Source organism: Plecotus auritus, assembly GCF_963455305.1.
Source record: "Plecotus auritus genome assembly, chromosome: 9".
Lineage (NCBI taxonomy): Eukaryota > Metazoa > Chordata > Mammalia > Chiroptera > Vespertilionidae > Plecotus > Plecotus auritus.
Genome location: NC_137783.1, coordinates 15192939 through 15206382, shown reverse-complemented (window position 1 = coordinate 15206382; position 13444 = coordinate 15192939). Strand labels below are relative to the sequence as shown.

The following is a 13444-nucleotide window of genomic DNA, read 5'->3' as shown; positions in this document are numbered from 1 at the left end:
CTGAAATAGCTGTTAAATCTAGAGCCAAGAGGAGTTCCAAAAATGCATGCAGATTTCCTTGGCCCGTATATGTTAGGAATTTTCTACAAACACGACGGATCAGAAAAAGAGAAGAAGAGAGGGGGAGGGGAGTGTTTTTCCATGAAAAGAGAGCACCTGTCCACTGCCCCTCCAAGTGTGTTCTCAAGGTACCGTCCACATGCACAGGCTTAAAGCTAACAACCCTTGTTGTCTGTGTCTGGAGAATTAAAAAGTCCCGATGCAGTGAGTGTTTGTTTGTTTGGATTTTGATTGTTTTTACTTTATTTGTTTGGTTTGTTTTTGTTTTTTGTTTTTTTACTGGCGTCCTCCATTCAAACATTTACATAGGTAGGGATTTCTTTTGTGCTTTGATTCTCAGCAACTATGGAAATACTTCCTGGCAAAATAGGAAACAGAACAACAGAGGAAAGAAAGAAAACACAGAGTTAGTGGTCATGAAGGGTGATGCGCTTGACAAGAGCGAAATTCTTTCCTGATGGGTGGCAAGCAGGTCGCCTGGAGCCTCTGGGGGTTTTCTTTAAATTGCAAAGTGTGCCCCAGCAGATCCCCGCTTTGGCGTTGAAGGTGGAGTGGCGTGTCTTGCTCTTTGCAATCGGAGAGATGAGTCACCAGGTTGAGCAGAAGGGGAGGGAGGGGAGGGTAAAGCTACTCTCCTAAGAGAAAACGTGTAACACTTACTCATTTAATGACACTGGAAACAGAAAGGTGTCAGAGACTTTGCAATGTCCTGGCGAGGGAGGGAGGGCTACTTTGACAAAGTAAAACAGCGGCTGTGCTTCAGACCCCGTGGAAATGGGATTGAAAACCAAATGACCCACAGAAAGGCAACCTAGAAGCTCCAGCAGTGAACACACAGGGTGAACGCCTCTCTGGGCTTGAAGACAGAAAAGCCTTTTTCTTTCTAACCCAAAGCAATTACGCATTTATCGCCCTGTCTCCCCAAATAAGAGAGAGCGCGCTGTGAAAACCGGACACCCGACGTGGCTGCAGTGGTTATTATTAGCTCCAGCATGAGCCAGTCATTGCATTTAAATTTCCCCTTAATACAGCCACGGGACTGTCTGCTATCCGTTTAAAGACAGGGTGATGTTTGCATTTAGGTATTCATTTTTCCCCCAAGTGACAATCTTATCAGGGCCTGCTAGGTGGCTTGGCATCATCACCATTAGAGTGAAGCATGAATGGTTACATAGTAATTTATCCATCGGAGTCAGCATTGCAGGGTCTAGGTGGGAACAGTTACGGCTTCAACTCCTGTTGCCAACAGACAGGAGGAAACAAGAAGAGAAATGGATCACAATGGTGGCCTCACGCATTTGTCTAACTTCTCGGGAAATTTTCTCTGCCATAAATAATAGGATCTCGCAGACACCCTGGAAACTCTTTGGATTTGCATGCTTACGTCACAGGCTCTGTTGATATATAAGGAAGTCCATTTCAACACTTCTAGTAGGGGGCAGGGAAAAAGGAGAAAGAGAGCTGCCCATCTAGCCGTCCAGTATCTCTCTCAGGAAAGCCCACTCCTGGGATGTTCTAAAAACTCGGTGCCTCTTGTCCTTAAAATTCGCAGGTTCTATATTTTCTGGGGGACGATTTTTAGATTACTGCTAGATTTTTTTTTAAAATCCCAGAGTGATCGGGCTGTCACTCCTCTGCTAGCCTTCTTATGTCACTCCTCCCGTGAGGTCGATTAGTGGGGCTGGGGAAAGCAAGTCATGGTCATGAGAGGTATGGGGAGTCCTAGAAAACTTCGTGGGGTCTCAAGGTGAGGCTGCCCTATCTTTTTCTGGTCGTCACGTACCCCATCCCTCACACCCTGCCCGGCCCTCCAGGCCACCAGGGCCAGCCTCTGGGGCCAGCCCTTCCCGAGTCTTGTCAGAGCCAATGTTTTGCTCTTTGCCCAAGAAAGCTTAGAGCCCAACGTTCGAGCAAGGAGTTTTGCAAAAAGAGGAACAAAGCCACGAGGGGGAGGGGGATAACTAGACAGGAGCAGGAAGGCTTTTTCCCTCCGAGGGGAGGAAGCAGGGAAGGAGTTATCTTAGCTGCTTCTCTGAGGGATGTTAGCGCAGAAAACAGTGGTTATGTCAAGTCAGAAAGGCGTTAGAGAGAGAGTCAGCCGCCGACTACTCAGGCTGAAGGGCTGACAGCTACTGGGAATCATTTACCTAGGAGCTGGGATTCCACCTTCTCATCTATCAGCTGGCCAGGCCTCCTTAGTTCAGTCTGAGAGATATGGGGCCTGCTTTCAGTGGGACTGACTTGACTGACCATCTCCCGTTCTTTCTCATTTTGCATCTGGGCATAAACATTAATCCCGGGGATCTTCCTAAAACATTAACAGAAACCGTCACTGCCATGCGCGGGAGACGGACATCACTTGTGACACGTGCTTCTGAACCTGTCCCAGAGAAGGCAGAGGGCGGGGAGCCAAGGACGGAGGCACACGTACCTTTTAAACTTGTAGATGACGAACACGGCCAGCCCCACGAACACCACGGAGAGCAGCATCAGCATGGCGGATCCACTGTGGGTCGGAGTGAGGTCGATCAGTGGGGCTGGGGAAAGCAAGGCATGGGCATGAGCAGGGACGTGGGCAGGTGGGACTCTGTGGGAGGCTCACGGTGCTCACCTAGAGGCATGGAGAGTCCCAGAAAACCTTGTGGGACCTGCACGTAAGATAAAAGTCACACAGCCGACGTGTGGGTGCGTCAGAGCCTGCCCCAGCCTCCAGAATGCTCCAGCCGGCCTGCCGCAGAGGGGCAGTGAAGCCAGATTACTGCCAGCTCCACCACGACCAAGGTGTGGGATCCTGGGCAAGTCATTTCAGCTTAATGTGCCTCATGGGCTGAGATGAGAACAGCAGTGCCTATCTCATGGGGCTTTGGCCAGGATTGAATGCGTTAATGCATGCAAAGCACTGAAAAAGTGCTAGGCACAAATTAAGTCTTCTATAAATATTAGCTTTTATCACTACTGCTGCCACTATTTTTTCTAATCAATATTTATAATAATATACTTAGTCAATTTTCCTATAATCTGAATGCAAGCTTTTCCTTCTCAGCAATGCAGATAATCAGAAAATCTACCAAAGGAATATGTATATGAATGACCCATTTTTTCTCACTCCTATCCCAGTCATTGTTATGTGAAAGAAAGAACTGAAAAGTAGTCACAGAGCACGCGAATGTTTTTTACACACAGAAAACTGGTAGCTTAGTGACTATATCTCAAGGGCTGGGGGAGGGCTGTGCAATCGGGTGTTGTTTCTACAACCTCTGGAAGCTCTGACAGCTCGTGCCAGGAAGCAGCGGCCTTCTAGGCGAGAGAAATTCACCTCTCGGACTAAACAGATGCCTTTGCTGCCATAGAAGATTCTCCCTCCTGGAGTCTGCCCTTAGATTGCTGCTCCAGGGAACATCTCTCTCCACTCCCAAACCTCTTCCATCTCAGGGCCAAACCTGTTGTACTTTAAAACTTTGTTTCCAATTAAATTTTGCCCTCTTGATAACTGACATTTTGCAAAAATAGCATAGCTCAAGCATAAAAGACAAGCAACATGTACCCCTTAGAAGCCTGAGTGCTGACCTTTTAATGTCCATCAGTTGAAGCAAAGCCTGATACTCAGAAATGTGGGTGACCTTTAAGCACCACTTTCTCTGGCTTTTCTCTGTTGAGAGCCAAAAGTGCAAAGTTTTGGTCACTAAAGTTCAAGAGCAGGTGACTATAATATGGACAGTCTCCCACGAGGCTCGAGGCTGCTCTGGGCTGTCTGGTTATCCTATATAATAAAAGGCTAATATGCAAATCAACTGAATGGTGGAATGACCAGTCGCTATGACATTCACTGACAACTAGGGGGCAGACGCTCAATGCAGGAGCTGCCCCCTGGTAGTCAGTGCACTACCACAGGGGGAGTGGCGCTCAGCAACAAGCCCTGAGCCAGACTCACAGCTGGTGAGTGCAGCAGTGGTGGTAAGAGCCTCTCCCACCTCCGGGGCAGTGCTAAGGATGTCCGACTGCTGGCTTAGCCATCATTTGGACACCCCCCGAGGGCTCCCAGACTGCGAGAAGGCACAGGCTGGACTGAGGGAACCCCCCTCCCCTGAGTGCACTAATTTCGTGCACCAGGCCTCTAGTTGTAGGATAACAGCCCAGCCACTCAATAACCCCTATGTACTGTGAAGTATATTCCATACACCAAATCATTTGGTGAAAAACAAAGTCAAGTCCTCTTTCCTAGAAAACAGGCTCAGTTGTGTTAGTAGAATCAGCCTTTAGGAAGCACTAAGGTGAGGCACCCCTGTGATTCTCTCTCCTCTGTAAGCAGCACTTAAGCTGTGAGGTGTGAGTCTGCAGATCTGTGTGTGGAAGATGCAGGGGAACACCCATGGCACATGTGGCTTTAGCTGGAAATCATAAAATAGAGGTCTCTTTCAGATACTTAGAAAGCACAATGCCATCAGCAAAGGAGTCCAGAAATACTTCAGAATTCCCATCCAAATCAGGGCAGAGAACACCTCTGTTAATCATAGACATCAACATTGACTCACAAATGGAAGACAGGACCTATGGTCTCCACTGAACAGATAAGAACAATGAGATTCCCATTGATTAATGTTGTTCCAAAGGGCTCAGAACTAATAAGTAGAAGAAATAAGACCTGACTCCAAGTCATTTATCACACACTCACCAAACATGCACACGCATGCGCATACACACACACACACACACTTCATATATACTCAACCCTGGGCTTGCGTTTCAGTGAGGGATAGAAGAAATTTTAAAAGATAATTTTCAGACAGAAAATTCAGGCAAGAACAATAGTACAAGAAGCAAATGAACAAATGGCACAAGTTAAAATATTAAGTTTTAAAATCATAGATCATACACTTTGAAACTTGGGTGACATGTATACACACATATATGTATATATGCGTATTATGTGTGCCTAGAAAATGGAAGTCTCATGGATCCACCACCTATTTCCATGACCATAAATCCACAGACGGTATTATCATTTCCTTTCTACCTTCATCCACTCCCCACATCCCCCAACCACTGGATTATTTTGAAGCAAATCTCAGCTACCTTACAAATTCATATACAGCTCTAAAAGATAAGGTCTCTTGCTCTCTCCACATTATCACGATAAAGAAATAATAATAGGAATATATTTTAAAAGCAATCTTTACTTTGACTGGGAACAAATGGAGACCCAGAGAGGACGAAGATGGTTAGGATGGTTATTTGCTAAACTTCTAATTCCTAGCTGAAGGTTCTTTTAGAATAAGCAGAATATCAGTGCTGTGGTATAACTAGAAAGAATCTTAAGCCTGCTTTAAAGGGTTGGCATTTAAAATAAATGAAAAGCTGAAGAGAAGAAATTACTTTGGCTAGCCTCTCTCTAAGACAGAAAGCTAACATGCGCGCGCGCACACACACACACACACACACACACACACACGGACTCTATCCCCCTTCCTTTTCCCCATCACTAGCTTAAATCTTCCAATTCTAAACCATCCCCACTCAAATACACACTCCTAAGCAAGCGGCATTAATACTGTTTAGTAATTAGCACATTATTTTGGAAAAATGAACTTCTGTGTCCCACGTTCTAAAATGTGTGCTGTCTTCTCCCTCTCCCACCCCTTCTGCACTTCACAGAGGCAGGCCAGTGGGCAAGCAGATGCAGCAGGCAGAGGCGGGAGGGAGACTGATACCATTGCCCTCTGTGTTCTTCTTGCTGCTCTGCGCCTGCATATAAACAGGCCATTATTGCTCCACACAACAGCAGCTGCATGTCTTAGTTTGCCCAACACTTAGGTGCGTTTGTATGTTTTGCTGAGGAATGGAAAATTGTGATAAATGGGCTTTAGCTTGTTGTGTGGAATTAGCAAAACTTAATCCCTCTCCAATTGCAGCATAAAAAAGGTGGAAGCAGAGGGGAAAGTGCTGAGCAGTTTATCTGCCATTATGCATGCACAGAGCAATAAGGACAGGAAAGCACTGCAAGTCACTGGATGTTTCTCAGTGTGGGTGCTGGCAAACACAGTTCTAAAATCCTATGAGGAACTCAGAAATGCACCAAATTTTCACCTTCTGTGCATGAACACCTAGAATCCTATCTAATAAAAGAGTAATATGTAAATTAACCATCACTCTGCTACACCCACAAGCCACGCCCACTAGCCAATCAGGAGGGAATATGCAAATAAACCCAACCAAGATGGCTGCAGCCACAGAGAGCAGGAGGGAGGCTTGGATGGCTGCAGGAGGGAGCTACCTTACAAATTCAGATACAACTCTAAAAGATAAGGTCTCTTTCTCTCTCCACATTATCATGATAAAGAAATAATAATAAGAATATATTTTAAGCCGAAACCAGTTTGGCTCAGTGGATAGAGCGTCGGCCTGCGGACTGAAGGGTCCCGGGTTCGATTCCGGTCAAGGGCATGTACCTTGGTTGCGGGCACATCTCCAGTAGGAGGTGTGCAGGAGGCAGCTGATCGATGTTTCTCTCTCATCGATGTTTCTGGCTCTCTATCCCTCTCCCTTCCTCTCTGTAAAAAATCCATAAAATATATTAAAAAAAAAAAAGAATATATTTTAAAAGCAATCTTTACTTTGACTGGGAACAAATGGAGACCCAGAGAGGACGAAGATGGTTAGGATGGTTATTTGCTAAACTTCTAATTCCTAGCTGAAGGTTCTTTTAGAATAAGCAGAATATCAGTGTTGTGGTGTAACTAGAAAGAATCTTAAGCTTGCTTTAAAGGGTTGGCATTTGAAATAAATGAAAAGCTGAAGAGAAGAAATTACTTTGGCTAGCCTCTCTCTAAGACAGAAAGCCAACATGCGCGCACACACACACGCACAGACACACACAGGGACTCTATCCCCCTTCCTTTTCCCCATCACTAGCTTAAATCTTCCAATTCTAAACCATCCCCACTCAAATCCACATTCCTAAGCAAGCGGCATTAATACTGTTTAGTGATTAGCACATTATTTTGGAAAAATGAACTTCTGTGTCCCATGTTCTAAAACGTGTGCTGTCTTCTCCCTCTCCCACCCCTTCTGCACTTCACAGAGGCAGGCCAGCAGGCAAGCAAGAACTCAGAAATGCACCAAATTTTCACCTTTTGTGCATGAACACCTAGAAGTCTATCTAATAAAAGAGTAATATGTAAATTAACCATCACTCTGCTACACCCACAAGCCACACCCACCAGCCAATCAGGAGGGAATATGCAAATAAACCCAACCAAGATGGCTGCAACCACAGAGAGCAGGAGGGAGCCTTGGGTTTCCCTGGCAATGGAGGAAGCCAAGCTTTCCGCCTGCCCTTGCCTGCCCAGGCCTCCACTCAATGCTACAAAGTTTCAATTATAGAAGATAAATAAAGCCCAAAAGAAATGGCGGCAGCCACGGAGCTGGAGAGAGCAGAAGGCTAGGGTTGCCTGCGGCGATGGAGGAAGCCAAGCTTCTGCAGCCCTGGCCTGCTTTGGCCTCCGCTTAAGGCTACAAAGTTTCAATTATAGAAGATACATAAATCCCAACAGAAATGGCTGCCGCCACAGAGTGAGCAGAAGGCTTGGCTCCACTCCAGGCTACAAAGTTTCAATTGTAGAAGATAAGTAAATCCCAGATTCCAGGGCCTCCACTTGGGTCGCCAGGGGGCATGGCCAGCCTGCAAACCACCACAGGCCCCTCGCCCAGGCCAACCCACACCCCAAGGGAACCCCTACCCTGATCCAGGACACCCTTCAGGGCAAACCAGCTGGCCCCCACCCATGCACCAGGCCTCTATCTAATGAAAGAGTAATATGCAGATTGACCATCACTCCAACACACAAGATGGCTACCCCCATGTGGTCAAAGATCCTGCCCCCATGTGGACATAAGATGGCCACCACAAGATGGCCAGCAGGGGAGGGCAGTTGGGAGGGGCCAGGCCTGCAAGGGAGGGCAGTTGGGGGCGATCAAGCCTGCTGGAGAGGACAGTTTGGGGTGACCTGGCCGGCAGAGGAGGGAAGTTGGGGGTGACTGGGTCTGTAGGGAAGGGCAGTTGGGGGGGATCCAGGCCTGAAGGGGAGAGCAGTTGGGGGGTACCAGGCCTGCAGGGGAGGGCAGTCAGGGGTGACCAGGCCTGCAGGGGAGGGCAGTTAGGGGTGACCAGGCCTGCAGGGGAAGGCAGTTAGGGGCAAACAGGCTGGCAGGGAGCAGTTAGGCATCAATCAGGCTGGCAGGGGAGTGGTTAGGGGGTGATCAGGCTAGCAGGCAGAAGCGGTTAGGGGCAATCAGGAAGGCATTTGGGAGCCAGCAGTCCTGGATTGTGAGAGGGATCCCAGATTAGAGAGGGTGCAGGCTGGGCTGAGGGACACGCCCCCCCCATGCACGAATTTCGTGCACTGGGCCTCTAGTGATTATAATAATAGCCATGCTTACAGTAATAACAATAGTCTTGATATATAGTGAGGGCTAAATAAATGGTCACAGATTGCATGTGTGAGAGCAAAGTCAGAATTCCACATTTAGGGTGAATTAATTGATAGATATGGTCGCTTTTGTGGAATCAGATTCTGACTCTTCCACTTATGGGCTAAGTGGCTTAAACTAAATCTCAGTTTCCTCATCTACATAATGGAAATAAAACATGTTTATTTTAGAAAGTTGTGAGAATAAAGTAAGATAATATTTTTAAAGCCTTAGCATAGTGTTTGGTACATGCCCAATATATTTTTAAAAAATATGTTTTTATTGATTTCAGAGAGGAAAGGAGAGAGAGAGAGAGACAGAGAGAGAGAGAGAGAGCGAAAGAGAGAGAGAGAGAGCGAAAGAGAGAGAGAGGGAAACATAAATGGACACAGAAACCAAGATGGCGGCACAGGTAAACATCTGAACTTGCTGCCTTGCACAACCACTTCAAAACTACAACTAAAAGACAAAACGGACATCATCCAGAACCACAGGAAGGCTGGCTAAGTGGAAATTCTACAACTAGAAGGGAAGAGAAAAGCATACTGAGACTCAGAGGAGCTGCGGAAGTAAAGGCAGAGGTATGGAGGTGCGCGCAGAGAGGGCTGGCAACTGAGTACACCACTGTCTTTTTCAATTGGGAGGGAGACACAAGCTCCTGACTGCTCTGAACTCCAGTTCCGGGTGAGACTCTGGGGACCCAGACTCATATGGGGAGAAAATGGACTGTCTGGCAGTGGGCAGAACTCAAGGGCGGCTTTCTCTCAGAGGTGCTTGCAGCGATTACCAAGGAACACTGAGACCCGGGAGCCTCTTAGGGCAGGGCTGACGGGAAGCCATTGCTGTTTGCTCTGCCCTGAGACTCAGCCCCACCCCAGCTGTGTGCAGAGTCGTTTGCATATGAATGGCCTGGTCCTTTGAAATCTAAACTTACCTAACACACTTCAGCTGAGTAAAAGAGACCCAGAACATCCAAAAGAAGGTCCAATGCCCCACAGCAGCTTGCATTGCTTCACAGCTGGGCCTCATCTGGGCACCTCCAAAACCCAAACAAAGAAGAGGAATCTGCAGATCTCTCTGTAGCTCCTGCTGGGTGGCCTCAGGCAGAGGCTAAATTAGCACCTCCTTGGAGATCCAAGAGCCAGTGTACCCAGGGGTCAGAGTAGGACTATCCAGATTACAACCCTCAGATCCATAAGGGACACACTCAGGGGGCAGACTCAGTGAGCACCAAAGCCCCACTGAAGCAAGTTTTGCCTCATAAGGGTGTCTCTAGCACAGAAGTTCTCCCAGCATAGACACAGCTGATCCTCATAGCCAATTGGCCTGGAGGTCAATTCCTCCCAGTGATACCAACAACAATCAAGGCTTAAACTACAAGAAGACTGTGCACACAGCCCACAAAGTGGTGCACCAAGAGTGTCCACCTCAGGTAACTGGGGAGGCTGAGCCACTGGGCCCTATAGGACACCTAGGACACAAAGCCACTCTATCAACTCAGGGAAGCAACCAAAATGCGAAGACAAAGAAACAAGTCACAAATGAAAGAAATGGAGGAAAGCAAATGACTGGATATATAGAGTTCAAAACCACAGTTATAAGATTTTTTAAGAATTTTCTAGAAAAGGCCAATAAATTTAGCAAGACCCTCAAGGATATGAAAAAGGACCAACTAGAAATTAAGCATACACTGACTGAAATAAAAAATATTATACAGAGATCCAACAGCAGACTAGAGGATCGCAAGAATCAAGTCAAAGATTTGAAATACAAAGAAGTAAAAACACCCAACCGGAAAAGCAAAAAGAAAAGAGAATCCAAAAATATGAAGATAGTGTAAGAAGCCTCTGGGACAACTTCAAGCATACCAACATCCGAATTATGGGGTGCCAGAAGAGAGAGAGCAAGATACTGAAAACCTATTTGAAGAAATAATGACCAAAAACTTCCCCCACCTGGTGAAAGAAATAGACTTACAAGTCCAGGAAGCGCACAGAACCCCAAACAAAAGGAATCCAAAGAGGACCACACCAAGACACATCAAAATTAAAATGCCAAGAGCAAAAGACAAAGAGAGAATATTAAAAACAGCAAGAGAAAAACAGTTACCTACAAGGGAGCACCCATACGACTCTCAGCTGATTTCTCAATAGAAACTATACAGGCCAGAAGGGAGTGGCAAGAAATATTCAAAGTGATGAATAGCAAGAACCTACCACCAAGATCACTCTACCCAGCCAAAGCTATCATTCAGAATTGAAGGTCAGATAAAGAGCTTCACAGATAAGAAAAAGCTAAAGGAGTTCATCACGACCAAACCAGTATTATATGAAATGCTGAAAGGTATTCTTAAAGAAGAGGAAGAAGAAGAAAAAGGTAAAGATAAAAATTATGAACAACTAATACATATCTATCAACAAGTGAATCTAAAAATTCAACTGAATAAAAAAATCTGATGAACAGAATAATCTGGCGAATATAATAGAATCAGGAGCATAGCAAGGGAGTGGACTGACAATCCTCAAGGGGAAAAGAGTGTGGGGGGTGCGGGAAGAGACTGGACAAAAATCATACACCTATGGATGAGGACAGTGGGGGGTGGTAAGGGCATGGGGTGGGGTGGGAACTGGGTAGAGGGGAGCTATGAGGGGAAAAAGAGGAACAACTGTAATAATCTGAACAATAAAGACTTAATAAAAAAAGAAACATAAATGATGAGAGAATCATTGTTGGGGCTCCCTCCTGCATGACCCACAATGGGGATTGAGCCTGCAACCCAGGCATGTGGCCTGACTAGGAATCAAACCATGACCTCCTGGTTCATAGGTCGAAATTCAACCACTGAGCCACATCTGCTGGGCATGCCCAATATCTATATATATAAAAGGCTAACATGCAAAGTGTCCCCTCGGAAGTTCGACTGGGAGACCAGAAGTTTGATCACTTGCTATGATGTGTGCTGATACCAGGGGGTGGCGCAGATCATGGCAGGCTACCAGCAGTGGTGGCAGGTTGCTGAGGGAGCGAGGGAAGGAGGAGGTGAGGAGTCAGGGGAAACATGCAGTGGCGGCACGCTGGTGGTGAGGGAAGGAGGAGGCGGGGAGGCAGGGAGGTGGTGAGTGGGGAACCTGATCAGCCCTGATAGCTTGCCAGGCATAGGGACCCTACCCATGCATGAATTTCGCACACTGGGCCTCTAGTTTTTAATATCGTGATATCATTGCTATCATATAGCTGAAAGTGTATTCTATAGAAAACCAGCCCTGAAAGATGACAAAAGAGTTCTGTGGTCAAATACTTTTCAGAAGTGTTAGATGGGCATTCCCCATCTTGGAGATTCATGATGCTGAAGAGTGTATTATATTAAAAGTTCACAGCAATCTTGCGTGAACAAAACTAATTTAACTTTACATAGAGTTTCACACACTCATTAGACCACAGACCCATGTGCCACACAACACACGTTAGGAAATGCCTCCTCCTGAGCACCACTTTCCCCTTTGCTGCAGCCTTGGCTCTTTCTATGGTTATTTCCAAGTATTAAAGTGCACACCATGATGGCATCGCTGGGAAAGCCATGTAGAAACCCTTGTTGCTGTCTGCATTCACTCTCATTCTATCCAAGAGACTTTCTGAGAGAACGTCTATCTGCACTATGACCCTGACACTTGGAACTGTTATTACATCCCTAATCCAGAAGTTTGTGCTACCAAAAAGTTGCAAAAGCAATTTCACCACAGCTTGATTTTCTTTTTTTCCTCTCTTTCCTCCAAAGAGATCCAAGCGAGGCTTTTAGTGACATGCCTTGAATGTCATAAAATCCATGTGGTCTGAAATACCTTTTTTAGAAATTGAGGTGATTTGGGCATATAGAGAAAGATTATCTAGAGTGCAGAAAGGTTTACATGTTCAGAGCACACTCACTTGGCCAATAGGCCTTCTCTCTAGTTCAAATCCAACCCAGTTGGGAAGTCTTAAGGATGGCTATGCCCTACTGAATTGAAGCCAAGATCTTGGAGGCCAGATTGAGTGGGAATTTCCAGGGAAGCTCTAATGACTCATGAAGCACTGCTGCTAATCCTAAACTTTGGATAAGTCTCTAAGAACATCTAGTCACCAGATGTTGAGGTCACTTGGCCAACTAATCACAACCATGGGTACCACAAAGACCAAGCTTATCACCATGATGAGCAGACAGGAAGAGAAGGATGCCTTTGTTTTCTAGGATTGAAAGTCAAGGAAGAATCCTACTTCCTAAGTAAATTATTTCTCAAAGTACAGTTAACAGACTGCCTGAAAAGAATCATGTGGAAAACTTGTAAAAAAGCAGTTTCCAAAGGTTCACTTGAGAAAATAGATATCAGTTTCTGAGAGTAGGTCCCAGAATATGTAACAAGCTCCAGAGGTCATAATTATGCATCTGGGTTTGAGAGTACCGCATGGAAGGCCCCACCTACTGCTACTCAAAAAACATCCAGTCCTTGTCTTTAGTGTGTGCTTGAACTTTATATTCTCTGGGTCACTAAAACAAAACAAAAGAAAAGAAAACAAAACATAACACAAAAATACATGTCTTTATTGCTAACAGTGGCTCAAGCTGGCTATGGATAAATGGCATTGCTGGGTCAATTCTCTACTTCTATCTGTGTCCAAGCTTTGGACAATTTGAGTTTGAAGCTTCTCCCACCAAGAGGTGACATCTGTTTCCTCACCCCTTGAATCTGAGCTAACATTATAAGGTGATTTGGCAGTGGAATGAAATGGAAGTGATGGTATGCCAACTGGGAGCTTCCAGGCCTTGAGTACTTTCTCTCTCTCTCTGCCCCTCCCAGAATCCTATCACTGCCAGGTGTGAACAAGCCTGGAGAAGCCTGCCGAAGGATGAGAGAGCACATGGAGGGGCATTTAATTATTCCAC

General features: G+C 46.0%; 1 protein-coding gene across 4 annotated transcripts in view; it reads right to left on the bottom strand.

Annotated features, from left to right (window-relative positions):
• Positions 1 to 214: 214 nt before the first annotated feature.
• SORCS1 (sortilin related VPS10 domain containing receptor 1) overlaps positions 215 to 13444 on the bottom strand; it is a gene marked incomplete at its 3' end in the record, with an annotated part of 485219 nt that continues 471989 nt past the window's right edge. The window contains exons 25-27 of one of the 4 annotated variants that reach the window (XM_080641532.1): positions 2492 to 2597; positions 2208 to 2368; positions 215 to 418 (exon numbers count right to left, since the gene is read on the bottom strand). In XM_080641532.1, coding sequence (XP_080497658.1) covers positions 354 to 418; positions 2208 to 2368; positions 2492 to 2597 — 332 coding nt within the window. Of the gene's footprint in view, positions 696 to 1165; positions 1297 to 2199; positions 2369 to 2491; positions 2598 to 13444 lie in introns of those variants that run through there. The other 3 variants (XM_080641530.1, XM_080641531.1, XM_080641529.1) reach the window with 3 other exon arrangements.